The sequence below is a fragment of the Megalobrama amblycephala genome, linkage group LG9, assembly GCF_018812025.1.
Source record: "Megalobrama amblycephala isolate DHTTF-2021 linkage group LG9, ASM1881202v1, whole genome shotgun sequence".
NCBI classification, from domain to species: Eukaryota; Metazoa; Chordata; class Actinopteri; order Cypriniformes; family Xenocyprididae; genus Megalobrama; species Megalobrama amblycephala.
Window position 1 is genome coordinate 16,667,416 of NC_063052.1, and position 13,182 is coordinate 16,680,597.

The following is a 13,182-nucleotide window of genomic DNA, read 5'->3' on the forward strand; positions in this document are numbered from 1 at the left end:
AATCAAAAATATCTTAATCTGTGTTCCAATCTTAATTTGTGTTCCAAAGATGAACGAAGGTATTACAGGTGTAGAACGACATGAGGGTGAGTAATAAATGACATTATTTTCATTTTTGGGTGAACTAACCTTTTAAGTTGGGGGTTTTCAATCTTTTAGATGCCACAGACCCCCATATCATCCTTGTGCAAGACCCCCCCCCCCTTTAACATTTAAAAGGCAGCTATATATTTTCATATATAGAGACTAAATTAATATTATAAATATGTATGTACAAATTTGTAACATTAAGCATGTGAGGACACTAGTACAAAGGATCAGATGTTCTAGCATTTTCACAACTTTTGGACACAAAAAATCTATGTTTTACAGGAGCAACATACAGTAGCATATTATCTTTTAGTCAAGTTTGCATGTGCAGTCACCATCAAATATAAACAGACTCCAAATGGCTTTCATTTTACTTTTTGTAGTCACGTGATTTCCAGCAATCTGTGTTTAATCTCTCATCAACAGAGCGACTTTTAGGAGGCCCCTCATATAATTCCAACTTCCTCCTTGATAGATTCCCTCCCTTGACCTTTCACCTGTCCTGAAATCTTTTCCTAACCCTCTCCCTTTCAGCTAAAACAAGAGGTCACCTTCATCTGCCCTTTCTCATATCCTCTTACAAAGCATCCACTATTTACATAAGACATGTGCATACCTAAGATTTTACTGCTGATTCAATTATAATGCAATGCAATGATTCTGGGGAAGTTCATTTTCCCCTGTTTTTTATTTAAACATTTATATTGGCTTGATCTGTGAATTCTGACCTAAATCTATATATGACACTCCAATTTATTATTATAATTGGTAAAACTTTATTTTGAGGTGACATACACATTACTACATGTACTTACTATAGTAATAACAGTAAAGTATGCGTAATTACAAGTAACTAACCCAAACGCTAACCGTAAGTCTATAGTAAGTACAAGTAGTTAATTAATATTACTCAGTACCAGACAGCGTTGGGGAAAGTTACTTTTAAAAGTAATGCAATACAATATTGCGTTACTCCCTTATAAAAGTAACTAATTGCATTACTTAGTTACTTTTTATGAAAAGTAATGTGTTACATTACTTTACCGTTACTTTTTCTCACCTGGGCTGGGCTCTAATAACAACAAAAAAAGTTCTATTTTTGGCAAATGTTAAAGCCCTTTCACATCAAAAGTGAAGTGAATAAGCCTCAGGCTGAAGGAAATGCATATTTACATATGCACAGTAGAAAGCGCAGCTCAAACAAACCTTTCACCTGTGCTGCCATTCTGGATTAAAGAATAGGATATATAAGAGAAGGAAGTTCAAAACTATTATTTCTAAATCACACAACACCTCTGCACTTTATTTCTCTCAACATGGGGACAGGAGAGCTGTCAGTCAATAAATGTGAAAAAGTAACTTATATATTTTGTTGTAAATTAAAAAAGTAATGTTACTTTACTAGCTACTTGAAAAAGTAATCTGATTACATAACCCAAGTTACTTGTAATGCCTTACCCCCAATATTGCTCAGTACTTATTTGAGTAAGTACAATGCAAATACGTCACCTTAAAATAAAGTGTAACCTTATAATTAAATGAACAGTAACATCAATGTCAATGAATATTATCCAGTCTTCAGAAGATTTTATTTGTAGAAAGTCTTTTTTACGTTTCAAATGTTTAAAAAGTTTTCATTGTTTTCTTAAAGGGATAGTTCACCCAATTTGTGACATTTTATCTCACAATTCTGACTTTTTTGTCTTGCAATTGTGTTTACATCTCACAATTATGACTTTTTTGTCCAAATTGTGAGACATAAACTCGCAATTGCGAGTTATAGAAGTCCATATTGCGAGAAATAAACTCGCAATTGCAAGTTATAAAGTCAAAATTGTGAGATATAAACACGCAATTGCAAGTTATAGTCAGAATTGAGATATAAGCTTGCAATTGCGAGAAAAATTGTTAGAATTGAGATAAAAAGTCACAATTACATTTTGTATTTTTTATTATTATTATTATTATTATGTGACAGAAACAAGCTTGCATATAAAACCAAGAAAAAAAATATGGTAATAAAATAATTCACTAAACTGCTAAGTGTGGATAATTTCCATCAAAAAATTTACAATAATCTGCTCTCACTGACTAAATCAAGACTGGCAGGAGATTTCCTTATCTGGTACATTAAACTGGATACTATCTCTGACAGTACTGATTAATCATTTTATACATTTGCAAATAATTAGCAAATCCACAGCACTGCAATATAAGAGCATTTTTCAGCATCAGTTACACTCATACAGACAAATCCTTTTATTCAAAAAGTCATATGTTCAACAAAGAAATGAGTGCATATTTACACTGCTGTCTCCCTGACTACTCTTAAATGAACTGACATTAATTCTGCTGTAGCAGTGCTTTGCATAGCCCAGTGCCCTTTAACAATGTGAGGAAGATTCTGCAAATCTACAGCGTTGGTCCTTGGCATTGAGCACAGTGTAATGGTGCATTCCCAAAATGTGAGATTCAGGACATCATGGTTTGCTAGGAGAGCGTGGGGTAAATGCTCCAGATGCCTCAAGCATGGTCTTTCTGCGTGCTGTCTCCTTAGCAACATTATGGTTCAACCTCCGCAAACGTTCCTGGAATAAAGAGTTGAGAAGATGAAGTAGAAAATACCAAACAATACTGTGCATGATGACTCAAAGACTCTGTCTCTTTTACCTGTGCATTCTGGAGTATGTTATTGACAAGCACCACTCTTCTCCTGGCATTAAGAAGTTTTTTAACATATGGGTCTAAGTCTAGTGCCACCTTCTGGTGTTCGTTGATCCTACACAACTCTGCAGAAGAAATGTGCACACATAGCATACATGAGATGACACAATATTCATGAATTCTGCAGAAATGGGAAGGATAATTGTATTGTATATATTTTGTAATGTGGATGGATTGCTAAATATGTATCCTGTTAATTTTATTTATCCTTTTAATAAAATTTCCCAGTAAAGAATTACTGGGAAAAGTCAATATTGTAGTACACTTAAAAAAAAAGAACATGCAGATTTGTATGTATACAGTAACTGTACATTTATTTTTGTAGCATTGTGTTAAATGTAAACAGAAAATTCAGATTTGCATGTCCAGTTCTACACATTTCCTGGATGTAAATTCATATAGTGAATAAAAACAAAATGCCACAAAATGACATCCAGACAATGCTTCCAACCTTCATTGGTAAGATTGAGATTAACATTTCATTACCAAAGCAGGTCATTTGTCAATTAAGCAGACATCACATCATGCTGTATTATAGATATTTACAGAACATACATGTATGTTTGACCAGTTTTGATAAGGGAAAGGATCATTTTGCATGTGATGGCTCACACACCTAAAAAGGTTTAGCAGTTGTTAAGATTATGACAATTTCAAAGAGAACGAACTCCATGCGCATTTAGTTATTGTGTAAATTGTATAAAAATTGTAAAATAAAGAAAAATTTGCACACCTGTCAAAACGTGCAATTTCTTAAACGGATAAGAAATTAAAATCTGTTGTGAACTAATATTTAATAATTGTTCAGAGGGAAAAAAAATCTAATTTGAGAATTAAAACAAAGAGATTGATAAAAAAACTTTCCATGTATAATCAGGTCATACCAACTTACCAGATGCCAAATTATCAATGTGTTCCCTAAGTTCCACTTGGCTTTCTCTGTGAAGATAAATTTACAGTATATTGTAAACGATATAGCCGTCAATATTTTGAACACTAAATTCATGACTGTGAATCATATCTTAAAAGCATGAATCGTGCGATAGTCCTAAAAGTAACAAACGAATAATTGAACGTCATTGTTTTACATGGAGTAAATGGTCACAAGCATCTCTGAGTCACAAGACCTGTCATGTTGACAGTAATTAGCATGGTAGCAAACAGAACTGCCCATTCTAAATTAAACATTTCTCGGGTTTTAAAAAATAACACATATGTTTCACAAAATATACTACCTGACTGAGTGCACATGTAAGTCAAGTTGCTGTACCGCGGGTCTCAAGAGGTCCAGCAAACCCTCCGCGAGAGCATCTTTCCCAGATGGGGTTTCCACCACTGCTAACGCCGCCATCTTTACTGAGCTTTGATTTGATACAACAGTCACTGCGCCTTTTACACATATTATGATGTATATATTAAAACAGCGACTGTACATGAACTATGTGATGATTTGTAAATCAGCGAATCTCCAAGTGTGCGTCCATTCTGCGTCACACGCATATGGCTGTGTTCAAATACACTAGCGTACTGCTGTACTGACGCAGTATACATGTGATGTATACTGTAGAAATAGTTGGGTAACTGACATAAAATTTCAAGCAGTAAAATGTATATTGTATACGCTCACGTACACTCATATTTTAATATTAATTTTCCACAGTATAAATTTTAGGATGCACAAGGGTGATTATTTTGGGGGGTTCTTGGCCTCGTATAATGTGATAGCTATCTTAAACTTGTTTTTATCTTTATATATATATATAATACATGCTTTAAATTGGGTTATACGACATGCAATATCTGTCATTTTAAATTTTTTAAATTATTGTCTTACCTCAGAAAAACTAAAATGTAATTTAAAATGGTTAAGACTTCTACTTTACTTTAAAAAAGGCTCAGAGTACCTAAAATATATCGTTTTCCTTGTACATTTATACCCTATTAGCCTACTAGTTGGAAGTATGCTATTTGCCACACACCCTTTCACGCTAAAATCTCGCGATATCTGACGTAGTAAGTAGTGCTCCATTTTCCGAGCTCGCGCAGTTGTTAGCACCATTTTGTGATGAATGAGGGGAGGGTAGGCCGATAGAGTTGCAGATTATAGTGAATTGGTGTTAAGTAACCTATTCTGTGGGATATAGTTTTGTTTTTAGTTCTTAAATATATTTAGAAGTGTGACGATAGTTGTACAATTTTTGGGCGTCAAATAGGGAATTTTTGAGTGGGGATTTTGTCGAGTCAGTCAGCTTCTTCAGCGACGCGCTAGCTCCACAGCTAACAGATCTGCCCTGACTCAACTGCACGAGTCGTCCAGAGAAAAGGTAAGTTAATATATTTTAATCATTAATACATATTAAATATGTCTTAAACATTAATTAATATGGTATTGAATTGGTTAATTTGTAAACACGAAAGAGTTTTGTGTGAGTTACGGTGATATTACTAGGGTGGTGAACAGTCAGTTATGCAAGTACATAAAACCGGTAAAACTCGTTGTTGTTTTTTTTCCATTATGTTGACGCCTGGTATGAATAACAAAGTGTTATAAAACCTTTCTGCTAAATACATTTTTGGTCATCATTTGTACTGGCAGCCTTCCAGCATGCTACAAACTCTGCAAAAGTTCTTTCTTTTAAAAGTATTGTTAAAACAGGGTAAAAAAATAAATCTAATGACTTAATAGAAACTAAATATTTTCCAATTAACTTCTTAGACCCATTCATAATATAAATTTTCACTTTACAAAACTAGTCTTTATACAAGAATCTATATAGATGGCATTTAAATTTTAGAATGAGGATTCACATTTGGGAGTTTGTGGCATCTGAAAGTCAAATTGTTTTTAAAATGCAGCCAATTTATTACAATTTGTATCTGACCTCCTCATGTCTGTCTGAAACTTTCACTTTCGTTTCATGCAGTTAAGTTATGTTACATCAGCTGTGTTTCCTCTACAGGAGAGATCCCTGCAAGTCTGAAGAAACATGAGCGCCCCTTCTTCTCAAAAAGTTGTGCTGAAAAGCACCACCAAGGTGTCCCTGAATGAGCGGTGAGGCGCTACGCATCCTGACAGCATTATCTCAAGGCCAGGGGGAAAAGCATACAGAGATAACTAAGGCATGAAGCCTCAAGACACGTGTACTATGGAGGTCATTGAGGGGGAGACATCAGATCTGACATGGACGCTAGACTGCCCGCACGGTGTGCTCTGCTTACCCAACATGACGGCGTTAACTTGAGTCTATGTAAAAGATCTAATAATGTGCCATGTTTGGCGAGGCGTCACTTGCGTAAGCAGCGCACACCTGGAGGTGAGAGGGTAATGGTGGTGAGGTAAGCCGACTGCACGAGTTCACTGCAGAAGAGCATCCTCGGCCATGGGAATGAGTTGATAGTGCAGGATGGTATGTGTGCCATCCATATTTCTTGCCCTCTCTCACACAAAACACACTCTCTCTCTCTTAGATGACCTTTTTCTGCTCCTTTGCGTTTCTCAATTTCTCTCTGTCTATGGAATAAAGGTGCCCAGTCCATACTTAGACGTGACCTGTCCCCCAACCCCCTTCCCTTCTTCTCAGAAGAAGCGTCCTACAGAACAATGTACCAGGTCACGGTCTTGGTTGTAAGTGGCTGGGTGGCCGGACACCCCTCTAGCCCTGGGCCAACTCACCGTGTGGTGTCTCGGACTGATGACATCACAGTAGGTTGATGGTGGCCTGTAAGTGGCAATCACTCTGAAAGAAATCTACCTGCCTCTTTTCTGTCTCCGGCTACATCTACATTAATCCAGATACATGGTGTTTTTATTTCAAAATGCTCTCCACTCACACTAGTGTTTCGAAAGTTGCTTGTCCACACTGAACCGTTGAGAAATGCTAAAATCGTCTTATTGCATTTGCATAAAATTCAATAAAAGCTCAATGAGATGATACCGACAGAACCTATTCAGATGCTATTCTTCTGGCACAATCATTTTACTAGCACAATATCTCAACATTTACTGGTGTGTTCAGGTCGCACTCAAAATCACTATTCCGTGTATGGTCTAAAATGCAGTTGCCCTCATCTTTTGCCACAGGACAGCAATTTTCTTTCTTAACAAGAACGTAGTATGAAGACTGTACAAAGTAATGTTAGTGACACGTGCTGGCAAAATGAGTCACAATGAGCAAGTTTTCATAAATTAACTATATATATATATATATATATATATATATATATATATATATATATATATATATATATATATATATATATATATATATATATATATATACACACACACGTGATTAACATTAATGAAATGGACAGCCTATATATTAAGACCTACTGTATCACGCATATCTAATATAATGTTACACGTCAGATGTTTTTCCCTAACACTTAACTAAACGTTCACTTAAGACATAACAGATCATTTTTTGCGTGAATACTTGCCAAGACAGATTTTTTGAAATGCTGTAATTTTGTATACGCGTAGATCGGGATTGCGCGCGTCTTTGTATGTACGCACGCGCGGATCTGTCAGTCAGCGTAAGATCGTTTTGTTTACATCAGCATGAATTTGAAAATCAGTTCATTGGTTCAGAATTCATGCCATAGAGAATATTCACAAAGTTGGAATGCTGCGCTTTACAACGAATACAGTCTTGTGCTGAGGGAAGCACCAGTCGTCCAGAAGGGAGCAGAGAAAAACTGCATTTTTCATGGTCAAAGGAAAGGTACTACTTCAGAAAATGTACAAATAAAGATACTTTTAGATGTTCTATTGCTATTTGGAGCATTAAGCTCTCTAGACAAATGCTTAATGAACATGTTTTTATGAAGGCCTCAATTTCAACCAACATTGACATTTTTCAATTGTTTTGCCTGCAGCTCAAAATTGGCCTGTGCGCATTCCGACTCATTTGGCCAGCACGGGCCACACATTTAACACATTTGGTTTTCAAAAGGCCCCATTTTCGCGGGACAGATGTTGTGTCGGTGTGAACGGAAGGCCAAAACATAGAAGGAAAAGATGTTCTCAAATGTATCTGGATTAATGTGGATGTAGCCTCTGTCTTCTCTTCTGCCATCCCTGTGTTCTCGAAACCATATTATAGGCGTTCATTTTAAACCAAACTACTGATTTGTTGGGGTGTCTCCATATGTAACGGAGAGAGAGAGTAAATAACAGCGCGTGTGGTCTAAAAAGGGCATTCACTAGATTGCTACACGATCCGCTGTAGCTGCGTCCATGCTGTGTGAAATGATTTGATTTGGAACCCTCCTTTCCTCGTATCCCCCTTTCCCCCCTCTTTCTCTCTCTCTCTCTACCCTCCTTCTTCTGTTGTATCCCAAAAGCTTCACAAACATGCTGAAGAATAAGCAGCCGACAGTGAGTAGCATCCGGGCGACCATGCAGCAGCAGCACATGGCCAGCGCACGCAACCGCCGGCTCGCTCAGCAGATGGAGAACAGGCCCTCTGTGCAGGCTGCCCTGCAACACAAACAGGTAAGTAATGAAATGCACAAAGACGAACAAAACAACTGATGGCTGCATCATTAATCATCACAATCTGAAATCACATAACTGCAGGCTTGTTCAGTTCAGACTTCATTGTAGAAACACTTTTTTTTTTTTTTCTTGCTCATGTTTCTGTATTCTTTAATACAATACAGATAGGTTACGGAAGCCATTTAAAGGTGCTAAATAGGATGTTTTGCTTTATACATTTTTGCAGTCTTACTTGAAACTGTCTTTACTAACTGATAAAAGACTATTTATTAGGTGCACTGAAAGGAATAATATTAATATACATCATCTGTGCACGAGGTAGGGCCTTAAAAACATCAGCCAATTGCGTAAACGATTGGCCCTCTGGCTTGTCAATCACTGCTGTGACGTACCTTGTGAGAGACAAGCGCAGCTGCGTGCTCCAGTAACTTTCCACACTCCACAGGTGCCGCATGCAATGTTTTTGTCAGGAGACAGGAGTAACAACTGCAGATTATGAGTTACCTGCGGTGAGTCCGACATAATGAATCCACTAACGCGACACAGCGAATGCCGGTGGTAAACACTCGTGTTCCAATACTCATGCACGAGTTTTGGGAGGCGTTCCCTCGAAATTGTTACGCATTCGCTCATTTCAAAAACTCAGTAACAGTCTTTGGTTTCTCAGTCGACGAAAAGATCCTCTTTAGCACCTTTAATGTTGACTTTAAATGTGTTAATGTGATATTCCTAATAAAGGAACAATTCTTTATATCACCCACCTGTAGAGCCTGAAGCAGCGACTTGGGAAGAGCAACATCCAGGCCAGACTGGGTCGGCCCATCGGCTCATTGATGCCGGGCGGTGGCAGAGGACGAGGTTTTCCCGGAGGATTGCGTGGAGCTGGACGAGGACTGCGAGGAAGAGTGAGAGGCGGTCCCATGAGAGGATCACTCTCTCTTAGAGGTGACAAACAGTCTTTACTAGGGATTAGGGCTTCCCTCGACTAAAGATTTTTCTAGTCGACTAGTTGTCGTTTAATTAAATGATTAATCGCATGTGTATATTAATAAGCCATTTAAATCATAATAATGAGCCTTTAATTGCCTGTATATAACACCTAGCCTAACCACCGCTAAAGCTCACACATAAAGCTTGTCACAGCGCACCAGCAAAAGTAATGATTATGAATGTGTCATGAAAAGACAGCAGAGAGACTGTCTAAACATTTGAATAAATTGATAATGTTTTTTGTGTTTTCGGCTGCAGAGATTGTCGGCAATGCTGACTTGTCATCTCCGCAGTAGTTGATGTTAATAAAAGTAGATGTATTACTCTTATCTTTATGACCAAAAACCAAAAAAAGTTGTTTCCACTGTTATCAGGAAAAAAATGCAAGTGATCGCACCAGCGCCTTGTGCAGTAAAGCGCGCTATACTTAAGCGTCCACACAAACACTTGGATATGCACTTAACACATTTATCTATGTTAATGTTAGAGCAAGCAGCCATGTAAATTTGCTGCTAACATGTTTCAAATAAGCCATATTTGAGATTGAGTGATGATTTACTGCTCGACATACTGTAATTACCATAAGGAGGTTCTTTTCTGTGACTAACTGACCAATAAAATTTTTGGTCGACTAATCCTTTTCTAGTTGACTTAACAATTAGTTTATTATTAGGGGGCAGCCCTACTAGGGATGCACCAAATTTTCTGCCACCTAAAGTTATCAAAAATGGCATTTCTGGTTTTTGGCCAAAAGAGAAAAACGGCTAAAAATATGAGCTGAAAATATATGCAGCCCCTCAGTGTTCAGCTCTCAAGCTTCACTCTCGCTCTAGCCGTTATCACTGTGTGGTGTGACACTGTTTCATGCATGTGCGCTTGGCTCAGTTGCTCATGGCCCATGAAAACACTCGTGTACCGCTCATGCTCACCTGAAAAGCAAAGTCTGCTCAAATAATGCGCTGACATAATTTCTATGTAATAGTATATTTGTTACTGTTTGCAATAGCCTTACTGTTCTGTAACATGGTGTGGAATAGCTTTGCTGGGCAACGCTGGTAAAATTACTCTATCCTCTCCTTAACTGATCTGCACCCTGCTATTCTTTGCTCACATGCTCTGATATTAATAGCTTTGTAGGAGTATACATTACTTGTATAATTGGTCAAAAAATAAATCTGATTCTGTTGCATACAACCGAATAAAGAAGTATATATTAATATTAACATATTTTCTGTCCAATTTTAGTGTTACTTTAAATAAAAGTGTGGGTATTTTATTTTATTGGCTTGCATTTTTTTTTAAATTTAGTATCAATAAAATGATTGAATTTAATTAATAAGACTAATATTAATAGTTATACAACAAGCTGATTTAAAATTAGAAATCATTTTTAAAAAGCATTATTGTTTTCGGCCAAGTGCATCCAGAATTTTCAGTTTCGGCCCAGAATTTTCATTTCAGTGCATCCCTATTCTTTTTATGACACTACTGATTTTTTTTTTTTTTTTTCTCCACTATAAAGCTTCCTTTGCTGTAGGTGTAGTGTCAGCTTCTTAACATGTCAAAGGAAATTTGTTCTTCATTTGGAGTTGTCAATCATTGCAGTACAGCTGATGCTTTAAAATGGTAATGTTCTTCAGTAGTTTAGTCACCCTCCCTCTAAACTTTGACATGCTGATTGAGGCAAACTGTCATTTTATAGCTGTTGGGAGAACCCCTGGTGTGGTGCTAGATTTGTAGTTCCTGCACCTGTTGTGCAGCCTCTAGGTGGTAATAGAAGGAGACAGCTGAGCCTACTTTACTTTTTCCCTAAGCAATGTAGATGATTAAGAGATTGTTTTTCAGCTATAATGAAATTAATAGTATCTACTTGTAATTTTGTCCGCTTGACTCATTGTCTCCCCTAAATTCTCTTTTAGCTATTGAGAGAAGTGCGTCTATGTTACCAGTAGTAGACATGACACTCTATGATGGTTAAACATTGCAATTAATCCACAAATTGCATGCGTCCCGAACCGTGGGCCAGCTATGATCCCAACTTACTTGACATTGCAGGTCCTTCGATGTGACTGTCAAGTCGCCTTTATTTATATAGCGCTTTATACAATTCAGATTGTTTCAAAGCAGCTACACAGTACTAAACAGGAAAATAAAGATTCAGTGATGCAAATGGAGTTCAATTCTATTGTAAAGCAGCTCTAAAAAGAAAGTGTGATTGTTCAGCGGAGGTCAGTTCAGTGTTAAGTTCCATTCAATAAAATATGAAAGGAGTTCAATTTATCTACGAAACTGTTCTAGAAAAAAACGGTGATTTCATTGCCCAGCATCATGGATGCGTACATCACAATGTTGATACTGAAAATATGAATTGTGCAGCCATACCTTAAATCAGTTTTAAAATTACTCTTTTATAGTATTTCAACTTGTTACATACCAAGAATATAGGCATGGAAGCTGGCATGGCATTATAACACCAACCAACCAACACTGATTGTATTCTTATGCCTTGTGCATTCTGAAAGTATTTTTCCCGTTCATTTTCCTTTGGTGAAATGATTGTTTATTTCTTAGGCGCAGGTCAAATGAGAGGTAGGGGTGGTCCTGGACGTATCGGTCTCCGTCGAGGCATGCGTCAGCGCGGAGGAGCTACAGGACGAGGAGCTTTGGGTGGCCGAGGCGCAGCACGTGGAGCAGCTGGAGGAAGAGGTAAGAAATGCCGCCGCTGATGTATAATACTGCTAGATTGCCTAAACATAGAAAAGTTAAATAGAAGTTTTTGCCAGTTAGTGTTTTCTGTATTGCTCTTGCATGCTTAAATGTTTGTCTCAATGGTTCTCTCTTAGGCCGTGGAGGTCTGAGAGGTCGAGGAGGGTTTGCTGGAAGAGGTCGTGGACGCGGCAGAGGCCGAGGAGCAGGTCGTCCCATCGTCACACGTGAGCAGTTGGATAACCAGCTTGATGCTTACATGTCCAAGACCAAGGGCCATCTGGATGCTGAGTTGGATGCATATATGGCCCAGGCAGACCCTGAGAGCATGGAGTAACTGCAACTGAGCTGAGGGCAGCTCCCCAAAGATCTGCAGATAATAGACTGAGTGACAACAGACAGAACCATTGAAGCTGTTGCTCTTGGACACTCCCTGATGAGACACTTAAACTTGAAGTTTGTACAAAGTTATGTATCCATCCTAGTTATGTTCAAACATCTGTGAGTCACTGCTACTCACATTTCCTAAACTGAATACTGTACCGTCATACAGCCTCGCAACAAGTTGTGGTTCTAAAAGGTCCTCTTAGAAAAGTTTTGGCCGTGAAGTGAAGGAAAAAATGTTTTTTTCCATTGAACTATAATAATAGAGATTGTACTTGAGATTGGCCGAAATTCTGAAAATGATGCAATGAATGAGGAACTGTGAACTCTAAGCAGTGACATTTGATCATCTGGCGGTAAAACATGGTTTATATGGATGAACTGATATTAATTACAGTAATGTTCTACAAATGTCATTTACCTTTTATTATTGTATTTTTATTGTTTTAAAAGTAGAACTTTTACTCGGTATACAATCTTGATATGTCATTTTTTGTCAATGTCATAAAAGATGTTTTAAAAGTATATTGTAACCCACAACCTTTTTTTTTTTTTTTTTTTTTTTTTTTTTTTTTTTGCTTTTCTTTTGGCTTCAAATAAATCTTGGCCAATGAGAGATCTGTGCTTGAAGTGACTTTCCAAACAATATTACCAACATTACATTTCTGGACATTTTCTAATATTCAAATCAGTAATATTTCCTTTTTCTTTTTTTCTCCCCTTTTTGAAATAATGGAGCCTTTTATGGAAGTGTCTTGCAACTTTCAAATGTTCAATATCTCCACTAG

At 37.3% G+C, this 13,182-nt stretch overlaps 2 protein-coding genes across 3 annotated transcripts; one reads left to right on the forward strand and one right to left on the reverse strand.

The window, feature by feature from the left end:
* Positions 1-2,023: 2,023 nt before the first annotated feature.
* On the reverse strand, positions 2,024-4,319 carry snapin (SNAP associated protein). Its single transcript, XM_048201873.1, has 4 exons — positions 4,050-4,319; positions 3,707-3,753; positions 2,761-2,879; positions 2,024-2,678 (listed from the first exon to the last, which is right to left on the reverse strand). The coding sequence occupies exons 1-4, from the start codon at positions 4,247-4,249 to the stop codon at positions 2,571-2,573; spliced, it is 474 nt and encodes a 157-aa protein (XP_048057830.1). The 5' UTR covers positions 4,250-4,319; the 3' UTR covers positions 2,024-2,570.
* Positions 4,320-4,846: 527 nt separating this feature from the next.
* On the forward strand, positions 4,847-12,833 carry chtopa (chromatin target of PRMT1a). 2 transcript variants are annotated; one of them, XM_048201872.1, is made up of 6 exons: positions 4,847-5,138; positions 5,775-6,221; positions 8,161-8,311; positions 9,082-9,259; positions 11,876-12,010; positions 12,148-12,833. In XM_048201872.1, exons 3-6 carry the CDS (start codon positions 8,171-8,173, stop codon positions 12,345-12,347), a joined length of 654 nt encoding a protein of 217 aa, XP_048057829.1. In that variant the 5' UTR covers positions 4,847-5,138; positions 5,775-6,221; positions 8,161-8,170; the 3' UTR covers positions 12,348-12,833. The 2 variants fall into 2 exon arrangements, with proteins under 2 accessions (XP_048057829.1, XP_048057828.1); XM_048201871.1 differs by having other exon boundaries at positions 5,775-5,866.
* The last annotated feature ends 349 nt before the right edge of the window (positions 12,834-13,182 follow it).

Excerpts from the sequence above, each read along its gene's own strand:
- snapin (XM_048201873.1), bottom strand. The coding sequence starts at position 4,249 with ATGTACAGTCGCTGTTTTAATATATACATCATAATATGTGTAAAAGGC. Across the intron at positions 2,880-3,706 it reads CATTGATAATTTGGCATCTG|AGTTGTGTAGGATCAACGAA; the intron begins GTAAGTTGGTAT and ends TTTCTTCTGCAG. Across the intron at positions 2,679-2,760 it reads ACATACTCCAGAATGCACAG|GAACGTTTGCGGAGGTTGAA; the intron begins GTAAAAGAGACA and ends TCTTTATTCCAG.
- chtopa (XM_048201871.1), top strand. The coding sequence starts at position 5,802 with ATGAGCGCCCCTTCTTCTCAAAAAGTTGTGCTGAAAAGCACCACCAAG. Across the intron at positions 9,260-11,875 it reads AGGATCACTCTCTCTTAGAG|GCGCAGGTCAAATGAGAGGT; the intron begins GTGACAAACAGT and ends TTTATTTCTTAG. Across the intron at positions 12,011-12,147 it reads TGGAGCAGCTGGAGGAAGAG|GCCGTGGAGGTCTGAGAGGT; the intron begins GTAAGAAATGCC and ends GTTCTCTCTTAG.